This window comes from Aotus nancymaae, unplaced genomic scaffold, assembly GCF_030222135.1.
Source record: "Aotus nancymaae isolate 86718 unplaced genomic scaffold, 86718_ANA_hifiasm-v0.15.2.pri h1tg000059l, whole genome shotgun sequence".
Lineage (NCBI taxonomy): Eukaryota > Metazoa > Chordata > Mammalia > Primates > Aotidae > Aotus > Aotus nancymaae.
Genome location: NW_026988473.1, coordinates 47,446,814 through 47,462,328, shown reverse-complemented (window position 1 = coordinate 47,462,328; position 15,515 = coordinate 47,446,814). Strand labels below are relative to the sequence as shown.

The 15,515-nt window shown below is 46.5% G+C and overlaps 1 protein-coding gene across 1 annotated transcript in view; it reads left to right on the top strand.

Moving 5' to 3' along the window:
* PARVA (parvin alpha) overlaps positions 1-11,429 on the top strand; it is a 154,179-nt gene extending 142,750 nt beyond the window's left edge. The window contains exon 13 of the mRNA XM_012456639.3: positions 9,204-11,429. Coding sequence (XP_012312062.2) covers positions 9,204-9,280 — 77 coding nt within the window. The 3' untranslated portion in view covers positions 9,281-11,429. The remainder of the gene's footprint in view (positions 1-9,203) is intronic.
* Positions 11,430-15,515: the final 4,086 nt, after the last annotated feature.

Genomic DNA, 15,515 nt, shown 5'->3' with positions numbered 1-15,515 from the left:
ACAGTGGGAAAGTTCTGGCCACCATTTTGCTTCCATGTTATTAAACTGCTTAATATGAAACTTCCTGGTTACAGATTGTAAGTACTTCTGATATTTTAGAATTGGGATATTTCTTTCCCTTGGGACAGGTAATTTTCCCAACGTAAATCAATCTGTAGGAATATTTTGGAATACAGATGATATTTTTATGCAGTTATTAAGCTGAATATGAAACTGACAGATGTGAATGGAAAAACACGTGTTTTATTTGTTATGACACAGGGCATAATGCCCATGCTGTAGATTTCCAGTACGTAAAGGGGAATGGAAATGGCATTTTATGAAATTGGACTTTGTGAGACGTATATCCCAGCATTCCCTCTGGTTTTTATGCTTCTACCTGGAAAGTGAGATTCGGAAGTAAATGATGCAGACATTTCAAAGGCCGCCAATGTCGGTAACTCTTTAAGGACATTTCAAAATCAAACTGGTTGTGGTGGAGGCATTTTTCATGACAAAATATTTTTAAGGTCAGGAAAATGCATTCTCTGTCATGCTGTTTAACACTTAAAACTCTGTTGTGCCTTGAAAAACCCCAGTAACTGGGTTTCTAGCTGAGATGACTTGCTGGCCAAGCTTCATGACCTTTTACTACCTCAGTTAAGTGTAAGCCAAGGGTTAGCATCAAGTTCATAACCAGTGGAGCAGTTGAAATAATAGCCAAGCATGGAAGCTCACACCTGTAATCTCAACACTTTGGAAGGCCAAGGCGGGCAGATGGCTTGAGCTCAGGAGTTTGAGACCAGCGTGGGCAACATAGGGAGACCCCATCTGTACAAAAAAATTAGCCAGGTGTGATGGTGCATGCCTGTAGTCCCAGCTCCTTGGGAGGCCACGGGGAAGGGATCACTTGAGCCTGGGAGGCGGAAGTTGCAGTGAGCCAAGATTGGACCACTGCACTCTAGCCTGGACAACAAAGTGAGACCCTGTCTGAAAAAAAAGAAAATAAAAAGACATATTGTCATGAAGCTAGCAGCTTTTTATTTAGGGCATTGCGCCACATGTCTTCAAATGCACTGTCACCCTGTTATCGCCCTTCAAGTAGACTCATCATCAAATATGGTTAAGAGCCCAGAATAACAGGCAGGCAGGGACTCAGGAGACATCTAGTACCAGGCAGGATTGAAGTCTATAGGACTAAATGTGTAAAATTTAAGGAGTCTCATACCTGGGACTAGATGGCAACCAATGCTGAAAAACAGGCAGGTGATGGCAGCTTAGTTCCAGGTGATGACTTCATTTGGGGAAGACTTGGTCAGTGGCTGATAATATGGAAAATGTTCAGCTCCCCAGGAAATAGTGTGCACAAGCCAACAGTGACAAACATTTAAAACTCTAATCATACCAAGTGTTAGCAAGGATGTGGAGCAACAGAAACTGCTGGTGTTCTAAATTGATAGAACCATTTTATTTTTATTCAGTCCTTATTTGGCTGAAAGTAGAAAACAGTTCATTCTCATCTAACGTAGTTGAATATGCTATAAAATAATGTGGTAGATACTCTCTCCACCCCCCGCCAAAAATGTCTAGGTCCTAACCCTCAGAACCTGTTCATGTGTATCTTACATGGCAAAAGGGGCTTTGCAGATGTGATCAAATTTAGGGTCTGGAGATGATGACATTATCTAGGTGGTCCCAATGTCATCACAGGGGTCCTTAGTATAAGTGGAAGAGGGAGTCAGGAGTGTCAGGGTGACGTAGCATAGAAAGGCTCACCTGACCATTGCTGGCTTTGAGGATGGAAGAGGGCTATGAGCCAGAGAATGCAGGCAACCCCAGAGGGTTAGAACATGAGTAAGGAGCCAGAACATGAGTAACTGCCTTATGGCCACCTAACATTCCATCCCTCACTTGGAAAGAGCAAGTGTAAGGATCTTCATTAGAGCCTCCAGAAAAAAATGCAGCTGTGCTGACATCTGGATTTTATCTCAGTGAGACTGAGGCTTTTGATTTCCAGAATTCAGAGATAATAAATACGTGTTGTTTTTAGGCCACAAAATGCATGCTAATTTACTGCAGCAGTAATGGGAAGTTAGCACACTCCTTGACCTAGCAATTCCACCCATACGCATGCATATCCATACACCAGGAGACAAGCCCAAGAATACCCGATAGCATAGGCTGGAGCGAACATCCCCAGCAGACTGCCTGTGTAAACTGGAGCATATTCATATCATGGACTCTAATACAACCACGACAATAAAAAAGACTGAACTGCGAAGTCAGGGAAGGAACTTCTAGTTACTACAGCATGAAGAGATCAGTAACTGTTCTCTGCAGAAAAGCAAGTGTAAAACTGGACAAAATGATCAAAAACAATGATTTCGAAGCATTGAAAAACTACCAGAGGTAGACAATAAATCAAGAAGCTTATTTTTTTTTTTTTTGAGACTGAGTTTCCCTCTTGTCACCCAGGCTGGAGTACAATGGCACCATCTTGGCTCACTGCAACCTTTCCCTCCCAGGTTCAAGCGATTCTCCTGCCTTAGCCTTCCAAGTAGCTGGGATGACCGGCTGCCACCACCACGCCCAGCTAAGTTTTGTATTTTTAGTAGAGATGGGGTTTCTACATGTTGGCCAGACCGGTCTTGAACTCCTGACCTCAGGTGATCCGCCCGCCTCGGCATCCCAAAATGCTGAGATTACAGACGTGAGCCACTGCGCCTGGTCAAGAAGCTTTATTCTTGAACAATTATAGAATTATAGTTGGATAATCATAACTATGCTTCAGTAAAACTTAAAAAACAGGCAGCTCATGCAACAACATAGATGAATCCTGTGAAATATGCAAAGAGGCAACAATAGAATCTACTGTTCAAGGGCACGGGTTGATGTAGGACTGGTAAGAAAAGCGAGGAGGTATAGGGCTGGGCACAGTGGCTCACATCTGTAGTTTCAGCGCTTTGGGAGACCAAGGCAGACAGATCACCTGAGGTCGGGAGTTCAACACCAGCCTGACAAACATGGAGAAACCCTGTCTCTACTAAAAATACAAAAAATTAGCCAGGCGTGGTGGCACTTGCCTGTAATCCCAGCCACTTGGGAGGCTAAGGCTGGAGAATTGCTTGAACCCAGGAGGCGGAGGTTGTGGTGAGGTGAGATCACACTACTGCATTCCTGCCTGGGTAACAAGAGCAAAACTCTGTCTCAAAAAAATTTAAAAAAAGCAAGAAAGTAATCATAAGCGTCAGCACAGTGGTTATCTCTGGGGAATGAGAGAGGGAATGTAGAAGGAGAGGGATGCTTCTAGGCTACTAACAATGTTTTATTTTTGACATGAGCAGGAGTTCATTTTCAAATATTTAAAACAGTACATATATGTTGCATGTTTTTTTTCTGGTTATCATATTTAAAATTTTTTTTCGTGACTTAAAAGTTTTTTAAAATAACTAAAGCAAATGGCAAACTCACCACCAGATAGGGCAGTGCGTTACCACTAAAAGAAGCATCTGTACAGCATGGATCCTGCCCCAGTGGGGAAGAGAGAGCAGGCAGAGGTGCAAGGCAGAGGTAGGATGAGATAGAGGCGCCGGGAGGTGGGCTGGGGACTGGAGCATAAGTAACCGCCTAGTCACCACCTAACCGATTCCAGCCCCACCAGCTGCCAGCCCTGAGCCAGCAGGGGCCTCCCACCTTGGTCAAGGGGTTCAGAGACCCCAGGGGAAAGCTTCGGAGAAGGGACCTCAGCAGTGCCTTGGGATGAAGGAAACCTCGGGATGTGGTGTCACAATGGCCACAGAGGGCCTTGTCCCTTTGTGCAAAGGCGGTTTCTGCTGGGAAGAGAGTTCCTCTCCTTCCTTTGACCTCTGCATCATTTAGAGAATCATGAACTCATTTTGGATGGTCCTCTCCTGATGGAAAGAGTCACTAATGCCAGTGGATGGGAGGAGTCAACCGTGAGCTCTTTCCTCTTGGCCAGAAGCTGTTTTATCTCCAAAGCCGCCTCTTCCTTGGCCCCAGGCTGCCAGACAGCCTCTGTTCTGGTGTATCTAACCAGGAGCCCTGTAGTCCTGGCTGTCTGCACCCAGAGAGGGGCCCTGGGCCAGCACACAGAGGCTATCAGAACTGAACTGAGCTGCTAATCACACCGTTTATAAGGTCAGGGCCTTGAAGAGGCTTTGTTTATACAGCATGGAGTTCCCAGGAATCCACAGCCCCACTCCTGGCTGAGATAGTCCAATCTCCTGCTGGCCTGCTAGTCTGCCTGGGACTACCTGGGGGCCCAGCCCTTGGCTTTCTTGGTAAGAAAGGTGATAAGCAGTGTCTCTGACTGTTGTTAGTCCATGTGAATGGTGCAGGAGTTGGGCAGTGCACAGACTGCACGGCTGTACATAGCAGCTCTGCGAATGGGCAAAGATGGGAAAACGGAAAGAAAACTACCATTTGGAGTGCCTTTCATATATTCTGGGTGTTTTTCCTAAAGATATTGCCCAATTTTACCAGTGAGAAAACTGATTCAGAGAACTTAAGTGACTGCCAGGGTCACACAGCTGTAGTAGAGATGGGCTTCAAACATTTGTGAATGTAAAAATGTCACTTAGTAACCACTAATGGCCAGTTTAAAACATTCTCCCATATTGGATATTTTCTTTCTCTAGCCACCTCAGAACTCGCCCATCTTTCAAAAGGGAAAAATTCCCCTGCCTCCGTCAGTATCTGTCCTTCATCAGGCCCCCAGATTCCTCCTTTGTGACCCGTGCTCACTGACTCCACTTCCTATCTGCCCATGCTCTTGTGAACACTTTACCTCCACCTTCTCTTGCCTTGCTGTCTTCCAAGTCACCTGCTGGGCCTGTGTCCCCTGGGAACTCTTTTCAGTCCTTAATCTCCTCACCTTCTTGGGAACACGTGGCCCTGCTGTCCATCCTCTCTGGAACTTTTTTCCTTGGCTTCCAAGACACTGGGCAACCGTTCATTCATGGATCTGTTAATATCCTTGGAGGGCCCATGCTCTGTGTGTTCAAGGAACACAGAGTCCAGGGCAGAGGCAGATGTTAGTCAATAAGCGTACAAGTCACTGATTTACACCTGGAGTAAGTGCTATGAAGGAAGCATGTGGGAGCTTGAGAACATAAAACAGGCCCGCTGCGCCCAGGCCGAGGTCAGGAGGGCCTCCTCCAGGAGCCTGTGCTTTGAGCTGAGGTCTGCAGCAGGACCCAGAGCCAGCTCTTTGGGAACAGTGATCTAGACGTTGTGTTATAAAGCATGGGCAGAGGCCAAGCACGGCCCATGGGGAGGGTAGTGAAAGGAAGCCACAGTGACTGTGATACGTAGTGAGCGAGGCAGCGTGGCACCAAGTGAGACTGGAAAGGTGGGCAGGTCGGTCAGATTACACCTTACAAAGCCGTGATTTAGGATTTTGGATAGTTGTATGGCCATACAAGCTGTGAGCTACACGGCTCAAAAGGGCTCTGTTTACCTTGCAGTCTATGACAGTGGTGCCCTGGGAGTGTGAAAGACGTGCCTTGGAGTTATGCAGTGCACATCCTGCACAACCCTACCTGGAGGACTGTAATAGTCTGACTCCAGTAGGTAGAATGGATTGGAGAGGGCAGGAGGAGCTCATTAGGAGCCTGCTGCAGCGGCTCCAGGGCCACTTTACCTTCCCCTTTACACCCACTCCCTTGACGAACTCACCTTTGCCCCTCTCTGCGTTTCTAGCAGTTCCTCCCTGGAGTAACTTCCTAATATTTGACTTGAGTGGAATTTAAGAAACGCTCAACAAAAGCAGTCAGGGGAAGACAGGAATCAGCCCAGAGGGCACGGGATTCTACCTGGCAGAAGGTGATCCAGGGTGGGACTCCTGGCTCAGCAGGAGCAAGGCAGGGTAGCAGGGCTCGGCCCCAGCTAGAGGCTCAGATCTGTGATGAGCCACCACGGGAGCAGAAACAGAAGCTGTGCGCTCCAGGCCACTTGAGGCCTTTCCAGGGATCTCTGGAAGCCCCTGGTCTATCAGTAGGAGACCTTGGGCCCAGCCAGGGTGGAGCAGGGTTGGTCTATAACCAGGATAAGCCCTGGGAGGGACCAGGCAGGAGGGGCCCTGAGGTGGGGGAACCTAAGGAGGTTCCCTAGCCCCGGGCCCTAGGCCTGGAGCCTGGGGCCTGAGCATGCCAGGCCGTGGCAGTCCCAGTTACAAGAATCCCAAGGCTAAATACAGAGAGATAAAATGGACTTTAGCGACAGAACAGCGCAGGCAGGAGCGGGGATAGGAGTGAAAAAACTAATACATGTTAGGTACAATGCGCAGTACTTGGGTGATGGGTGCACTGAAATCTCGGAATTCACTGCTGTGTAATTCATTCATGTAACAGAAAACCACCTGTACCCCAGAAGCTATTGAAATAAAAAATAAAATGAAATTTTTTTTTTAAAGTCCCAAGGCTGAGACCCCTGGCTCCCCACTCTGCCTACTCTGGAAGGATCCCTGTTGGATTGAGCAGAGCATTGCTAGAATCCTGACACCTTCCCCCACCCCTTCTTTCCCAATGGCTTGGTGTCATCTCTCCCATCTTTGAATCCCAGAGCATTTATTACCTTCTCTTAATCACCTCTTCATTTGACCTCCCATACAATTGCTTTTTAAATCATTTTTATTGTGAGAAATATCAGACAGAGAGTAAGGTGCACAAAACATAAACGTCCAGGTTAGTGAGATTTTACCAAGCGAGCCACCACACAGCCACCACCCAGGTCAGAGGAAAGAGTCATGCCAGCTCCCAAGAGCTCCCTCCAACTTGCCCTGCATCCGTTTTGAACATAACCTCTCCCTTCTCACTAAAGGTGACCACTATTCTGAGTCCAATCCTCAAGGTTTTGCTTTTTTGTTTTTGCTTTTCTTTATAATTTTATTAAGTATGCATTCCTCAATAGTAGACAGAGTTCCATATTTTTGTTTTCTCTTCTCCTTATCTTCAAAGATTGAGAGGGGGTCTTTTTGGGGGAGGGAGGAAGGTAGAGGAGCCAGAACAGGGTTAGAGGAACAGCCAGAGAAAGTGGTGACGAGTAAATAGATGGATGGAGGGAGGAAGGGCTAAGCAAAATGTGTTAGTGAGTCCCAGCTAGCCTGCCAGCTGCCAGTTTCCAGCCTCTAGCTACAAAACCATGCAAGCTCCATACTTCGGAATTCAAGGCCTTCCGGGATCTAGCTGCACACACCCCAGCCTCTCTAGCCATCCTAGACTATTGGGAATTCTGCAGCATAGCTAGGTTTAGTAAGATACACTAAACTCTCCACTTGGAATTCTTTGCCCACTTCTTTACCTGGAAAGCTCCTATTGCAAAGGAAGGAAGGCAAAGAGTGAGGATGGGAAGATCAGAGGGAAAGAGGGAGGATTAGAGGGAGGGAGGGAAGATGGGAGGATCAGAGGGAGGGAGGGAAGGAGGAAGGATCAGAGGGAGAAAGGGAGGAAAGATGGGAGGATCAAAGGAGGGAGGGAGGAAAGATGGGAGGATCAGAAAGGGAGGGAGGAAAGATGGGAGGATCAGAAAGGGAGGGAGGAAAGATGGGAGGATCAGAAAGAGGGAGGGAGGGAAGATGGGAGGATCAGAAAGAGGGAGAGAGGGAAGATGGGAGGATCAGAAAGAGGGAGGGAGGGAAGATGGGAGGATCAGAAGGAGGGAGGGAGGGAAGATGGGAGGATCAGAAGGAGGGAGGGAGGAAGGGAGGAAAGATGGGAGGATCAGAAGGAGGAAGGGAGGATGGGAGGATCAGAGGGAGGGAGGGAGGATGGGATGATCAGAGGGAGGGAGGGAAGATGGGAGGATCGAAGGAGGGAGGGAAGATGGGAGGATCAGAAGGAAGAAGGGAGGGAAGATGGGAGGATCAGAAAGAGGGAGGGAGGGAAGATGGGAGGATCAGAAGGAGGAAGGGAGGGAAGATGAGAGGATCAGAAGGAGGAAGGGAGGGAAGATGGGAGGATCAGAAGAAGGGAGGGAGGATGGGAGGATCAGAGGGAGGGAGGGAGGATGGGATCAGAGGGAGGGAAGGAGATGGGAGGGTCAGAAGGAAGAAGGGAGGGAAGATGGGAGGATCAGAAGGAGGGAGGGAGGGAAGATGGGAGGATCAGAAGGAGTGAGGGAGGGAGGATGGGAGGATCAGAAGGAGGAAGGGAGGGAGGATGGGAGGATCAGAAGGAGGAAGGGAGGGAAGATGGGAGGATCAGAAGGAGGGAGGGAGGATGGGAGGATCAGAGGGAGGGAGGGAGGATGGGATCAGAGGGAGGGAAGGAGATGGGAGGATCAGAAGGAAGAAGGGAGGGAAGATGGGAGGATCAGAAGGAGGGAGGGAGGGAAGATGGGAGGATCAGAAGGAGTGAGGGAGGGAGGATGGGAGGATCAGAAGGAGGAAGGGAGGGAAGATGGGAGGATCAGAAGGAGGGAGGGAGGATGGAAGGATCAGAGGGAGGGAGGGAGGATGGTTTCAGAGGGAGGGAAGGAGATGGGAGGATCAGAAGGAAGAAGGGAGGGAAGATGGGAGGATCAGAAGGAGGGAGGGAGGGAAGATGGGAGGATCAGAAGGAGTGAGGGAGGGAGGATGGGAGGATCAGAAGGAGGAAGGGAGGGAAGATGGGAGGATCAGAAGGAGGGAGGGAGGATGGGAGGATCAGAGGGAGGGAAGGAGTGAGAGAGGGAGGGAGTGAGAGAAGGAATGGTGGCATAGAAGCTGAGGAACCTCCAGCTGAAGTTTTAGTGCCTCAAACCCTTCTGCCTTGCTCTGTTCTTAGTCTGAAGCTGTCTGTCCCCCATAACACCTACTTCCTGAGTACTCCTTGCAAGTCCCCCTTCTCTGCTAGGCACGTTCCTGTGAGGCAACTTGAGTCCTAATTCACCCCCTTGTCCCCCACTGTATCCCCAGCATTCCCCTCCTTTCCACCACACATGGTTGGCGCTATGGTGGAAGCTGGAGGCTGGAGGCAGTGGGCAAAGAGCCCCTGGGACAGGTGAGGATTGTGGGGAGAGTCGGGCCTTATCAGGAGACGCTGTGCCCCAGCACCTCTACCCTCACTGCCCCCTGCTCCGAATTCTCGCTGCCCACTCTACCCATCCACCCCTGAACATGCTGGGTGCACAGGGATGGGTGGAGGGTGGAAGGGAGGGACAGTGTATGCCAGCTTTGGAACACGTGGCCCCACGGAAGCAATTGGTGTTTTTTGTTTTCTACGCAGACATTGTCAACTGTGACCTGAAATCCACACTACGAGTGTTGTACAACCTCTTCACCAAGTACCGGAACGTGGAGTGAGGGGCTGCCCTGGGCCCCCACCGCCCAGGAGTTCTTGCTGTTGGCAGACCGGACCTCCTCTGAACTGCCTTAACCGCTTATTCCTGTCTCTCGCACTGTGCTATCCCACCAATCCAGCTGCAACCCAGAGATAGTGGGAATTGAAATTAGGAAGGAAATGATCAATAACTCAGTGGGCTGACCCGTCCCTCCCAGGCCCTGGGGACCAACCTAGCAATGAAGGTTGGGAAGGTTGTTCCCATCCCGGTGCCACGTCCAGATTTCCCTTGTGATTTGGGAACTAGCTTAGGCAAGAGAGTCCCCACAAGATGAAAATAAAGATCCTAGTTACCATTCAAAGGGTGCTAACTATGTGTCAGGCACCACACTAAGTGCTCTGTTTTGATACACTCAAGGCCATTAATCTTCAGGACTCCCACTGAAGTAGGTGTTACAGTCCCCTTTTATACATAAAGAAACTAAGGCTCGGAGGTGAAATGACTTCCCAGAAGTTGGCATTTTTTTTCCTCTTTGGACAACATGTTTACAACGAGTCAATTACATCATGTTCTTTGCATGTTCTAAAGTTGTGCATATGTGTGCACATAAGAGCACGTGCATATGTACACCTGAGCCAAAAGAGATGAGAACCTACCGATCTCACCACTGGGGAAGCTAGGTCAGAGCTTGGTGATTCACACCGAAATTGGCAAATTGGATTTAACCCAATTAATAGTGTGTGTGTGGCAGGAGTCATGTCCCTCAAATCCTTTGTACAAATGAAAATTACTCTTAATTCCTTCAGATTCATAATAACTCTGTACTCTAGTTTCAGGGTGACATTTGAGAAAGATTCTGCTTGGAATTAATGGAGTGGCACATTTTGCAGCCTTTTTGCTTGATTGCATGTAATGGAAATGCCCTATATTTTCCTGCAAAATAAGTACTAAATTCATTATCGTTAAGCAAATGTACAATATGCTCAGGCACCGCAGAGAGCTGGGCACGGGCCCATGTGAGCATCGCTTTGGAAGTAGGGCTCTTCAACAGGGACCCTTGAACTTTAAAGAAAGGAACTAATTTTTGCCTTCTAATTGATCATTTGGACTGTTCTGGCTAAGTCTGCCCACATGCAATTACCAGCTAATTCCAGGCGAGGAAAAATTTAAGTCATTTAGACCAAGCCAAGCAGTTTCTTTGCGTGGGTTACTCCAGGGCTTGTGGTTACTTGTATCTCCTCCCTGTGAACCTGCCTTTAAAATACAGAGCTCCAGTGTGCCAGCCTGCTAGGTCCTGTAAGAATAGGGAAGGGGCAGAGGGGGTTGGGCAGTGACTAGGGGACGAGAAGCATAGGGAAAATATTTGCATTCTAAACATACAGAGGTGGGGCTTGTGGTACTTAACGCTTGTAGCTGTCAATTGACCAAGGCCTTAGGCTAAATAATCAGTTGTGCTGATATTACATCTCATTATGGAATGTTCATAAATATGCCAGATAGACACCAGCCCAGTTAGCCTCCTCCAGAAGTCTGTGACTGTCTTGTCATTACTTTAGGTCCATTCCACAAAGCCCGTCTCCGGTTTGAGAAATTCATCTTGATCTGTATCTACACCACCCACAGTGAGGCCTCCTATAGTGTCTAAAACATTCCTTTCAGCCTTCTTACCATTTCTTACTAAACTGTCTATCTGCAGTAAGTCAGGACCCATGAAATTCAGATATACTACATGTCTTTACTCTTAGAACTGCCACTCATTATAATGAGCATTTAACATACATAGGCAATGTACTGTTTTGTGTTGATCTATGTAAAAGAATATAATTCTTTTTTACACAATTAGTGAAATTTTATTTTTTATTAGGAAACACTAAATAGTGTAATATTTCTGTTGCTTTTTTAAGAATTCCTGGTAGCAAATCAAGATGAATAATTGCTTCATTTTCTTGAGCAATACCGAAGCAGGATGAAATAAGAGAAATGCATTCATTTAAACATGCTTTGCTTTATGAATTTTGTCTCTTTTTGGGTCTTTTTTTCTTACATTCAAGTTACAAATGTACAAGTATCCTTACTAAGAGTGCTTCTTTTGTGTTTTACATATACACCTTGTGAAAATACATTGGAACACTAGGAAAGTTTTTAAATAACAGGTCTAATTTATCAGAAAATTGTGTTTTCGGATTGAGTTCTTTGCCTCAGGCCCAGGACCCAGAATTCCAGGTCCTGGGCCTGGCTTTCTAACACTGTCATCTCATTTTGATATTTTACTTTAGATTCTAGAATCTCCTACTTAATATATGACCATGACTTTGAAAGGCGGAAGAGGAATCAACAATAAATAAAACAAACTTAACCTTCATCTTTAAAAGAAAAAAAGAAATCGAGAATCAACACTTTACAGGCTCACTGGGTTTTGTTTTTTCTTCAAATTTAAATTCATAGTTATTTTTAATGGTTAATACATAAACGATGCAAAATTTTAAAAGCACAAATAGGTATCTAGTGGAAAACCTAAGCCTGCCCTCTCTCCTCCAGCAGCCATTACCTCTTCCTGGAGGCAACTCTTTTGATCCATTTCTGATACATACTGCCAGAGATACTCTAGGCATGTAAAGCACAAACATACGTATAAAGTCTGTGGGCTTTTAAAAATACAAGTAGGATGTTATACACACTGTTGTACACGTTGGTTTTTTTAATCACTTAATGTTATATCTTGGATATTACATTGCCCTGGGTATTAAAAGAACTCCTTTCACATTTTATAATAAGAATCTGAGCCCTTCATAAATCCAAATGCATATCTCCAGTCTGCTTGATCTAGGAAAGGAAAAAAGCCCTGGCCAAAGGAGGAAAGGCTGCCTAGACAATGATTTCAAAGGTAGAGAGTAAAACCTATGGGGTGTGGGACCAGAGGCTGGGGCACATTACCGGAGGCACCCTCATGTGCCTTGAACTGAACGTTTTTAAGTCCTCTTTTGGAACATGATGGTGAATTGTATGCAGATTGATGAAGGTTTCATTTTTACATCTGACCAGCGCTGCTAATTTATTATCCACTAAGCATCACAAAGGTTGCCACGCACCCTATAACACTGTGCTATAAAATCTAGCTGCCGGCAATGCAGTGCTTGCCTGCTGTTGTAGAAGGCTCCAGTTTCACACGTGCAGGCCCGGAGATGACATTTCCCGATCTGGGAGAAGGTTTCTTTATCAGCACATCATCAGTGTTGCCTTGAGTTGGTTGTGATTTTCAATTGCTGCTATTGATACTTTTTAATTATGAATTACTGTTAGCTTGCATTATTATTATCAGTTTATTTTATTGTGGGTTGCCTGGTTAACCCTACAGAGTATACTTGAAGCTTATTTGCATCAGCAGTATTCTGGAGCTGTAATTTTTCAATAACTAGACTCTAAGACATATATACATTGTGGTTCAAATCGGAATCATCCATAGTCCAGTGCTAGAGCAAATGTATACATCATCCACTCCCCACAAATTATCACTAATTTATTTTTCCACTGGAAAATAAGACTAGATGGAGTCAGTAGGTAAAGCAGTTTTGCCCTGCCTAAGTGGAGGCTGATCAAAACTAATTTGAGGTCCAGGCCTTTAATACAGCTCCACTTCAGGAATCTTACCTTTATAATACATCCTAGATAGGCAAAAGGGATGTGTCCTGAAATCTTCACTAATTCCAAGATTGCATGTCATTTCCTCCCTAAAATTTGCTTAGCTCTATTGGAAAATCCAAGAGAATTGCTGCAACTGCTGAAAAGGAAAGAGCTGCATTGAAATGCAAGGCTGGGGAGGGTAGGTAGACTGACTCACCACCTACAGGACCTACCTCCACACATCAGCTTCCCAAATACTTGCAGATTTGGGTCTTACCAAAAGACAACTCAGTATAAGTTATTCACAATCATAACCACAAAGGCTACATTTACAAATACTAGAGTTTCTATTGCTTTTTACTCTCTGCTTCCTGAAAACTGTAAGCCCAGGCTAGCTCCAAGCTGTGCTTATACCCCACGCTTTACTACAGTGGTAGTTGCATATACGAATATGTACACGTGTGTTCACGTGTTCATGATGACAGCAATGCAACCGTGAGAGTGCCCAGTGCAGGGTGAGCAGCCCCCAAACCACGCCTGACGACCTTGAGAACCTCAGGCTTCCCGGTAGGATGATGCAAGAAAGCATCTCTTGGAATAAATTCTACAGGATATTAGTAAATGTTAAATGAAAAAAAAAAAAAGTCACATGTAAATACATTTAGGAAACATGAGATGAAGTTAGCTTACTGAGGCTTTCCGTTTCCTAACTGGAGCCCACCTCAGAGTCCCCCACATAATGCATATTAGGACTCTCTAAGGGAAGACAGCAGGGTACAATGGGTCCCAATCTTGTTTGATCACAGGATCCATCTGTCCCCTGAGAAATTCCTAGGATTAGTGCTCTGAAGTCAGGCCTTCATTTAGTCATGTATTCGGCAAGTATGTGTTGCGTGCAGCATGTCCAGGGCTGAGAGCTTACAGTGTAGCAGGGTAGACAGATGAAAAAACTGTGAATCGATGTTAGTTACAAATTGTGATGATCGCAATGGAGAAGTACTAAAATCTATGAAAGAGGCCTCATGTAGATTTGAGATCATGAGTAGTCTCTGGCAAAGTGACATTTTAAAGTAACACCTCAATCGTGGAGCTACTCCAGTGAGAAGCCTGCCACTCCAGGGCGCAGCACGGAGGAGGATCCCCAGACAAGAAGACCTGGCTACCCGGAGGAGCTACAGAAAGCCAGCATGGCTAAAGGATACAGAGTAAGGTAGAAGACGGATCCGATCACAGGCATTAGGAGTGCCGATTTTTATCATTTAAAAAACAGGTTGCCATTTACCTTTTTTTTTTTTTTTTTTTTTTTTTTGAGACGGAGTTTCGCTGTTGTTACCCAGGCTGGACTGCAATGGCGCGATCTCGGCTCACCGCAACCTCCGCCTCCTGGGTTCAGGCAATTCTCCTGCCTCAGCCTCCCGAGTAGCTGGGATTACAGGCACGCACCACCATGCCCAGCTAATTTTTTGTATTTTTAGTAGAGACGGGGTTTCACCATGTTGACCAGGATGGTCTCCATCTCTTGACCTCGTGATCCACCCGGCTCGGCCTCCCAAAGTGCTGGGATTACAGGCGTGAGCCACCGCGCCCGGCACCATTTACCTTTTAAAATGTCCCACTGTGTAGGAAAACTCTGGGGAAAGCTACATCAGCAATATGGAGTCTGGGACTGCCCTTCTCATGTTATACCATGGTCCTGGCTGGGGAGCGAAGGAGACCAGGAGAGGATATCAAACCTCTGCCTGCCTCAACACCAATCTAATCTCAGCAGCCGCTGGGCAACTCGTAGCTCCGACTCCCCTGCTGCTGCTGACGGGCAGGAGCTCCTGGACTACCCCCAGCCTCTCCACAATGTGTCCTGAGAAGAGTTAAGGGAACTGGACAGACTGGACGAGGATGCATGTGTGCAGGGAAGGAAATAAGGGGCCTACCAGGCCAGAATGCTGATCCATGGGAGCCAGTGCTTCCAGCCTTCTCACCTCAGAGGACTCCTGTTTTACCAATGGCGGGAACAGGGAATGCCACCATCCAGCCCGTGCACTTCACAAACTAGAAGTAAGCCTCCTGGATGTGGAATAATACATTTTCCAAATTCATACTAATCAGCATAAACTATAACTGCTACAATGCCCACCACATTATGTAAATTCTACTAAAAGGGGGTCACTTAATTAATGCTTCACAACGTTTGCTGAAACAACTTTCATGTGAAAGTACAGTTGATCCTTGAATGATACGGGCACTGGCCCCTGAGCAGCTGAAAATTTGCATATAACTTTTGACTCCTCCAAAACTTTAACTATAGTAGCCCCTGTTGACCAGACGCCTTACTGAGCACAGTCAGTTAACACGTATCTTGTATGTTATATGCATCATATACTATATCCTTGCCATAAAGTAACCTAGAGAAAAGAAGATGTTACTAAGAAAATCATAAGGAAGAGAAAATATATTTACTCTTCACTAAGTGAAAGCAGGTCATCATAAAGGTTCTCATCCTCACGGTCATCACACTGAGTAGGCTGAGGAGGAGGAGGAGGGGTTGGTCTTGCTGTCTGAGGGGTGGCAGAGGCAGAAAAAAATCCATGAACAAGTGGACCCACCCAGTCCAAATCTATGTTGTTCAAGGGTCAACTGTA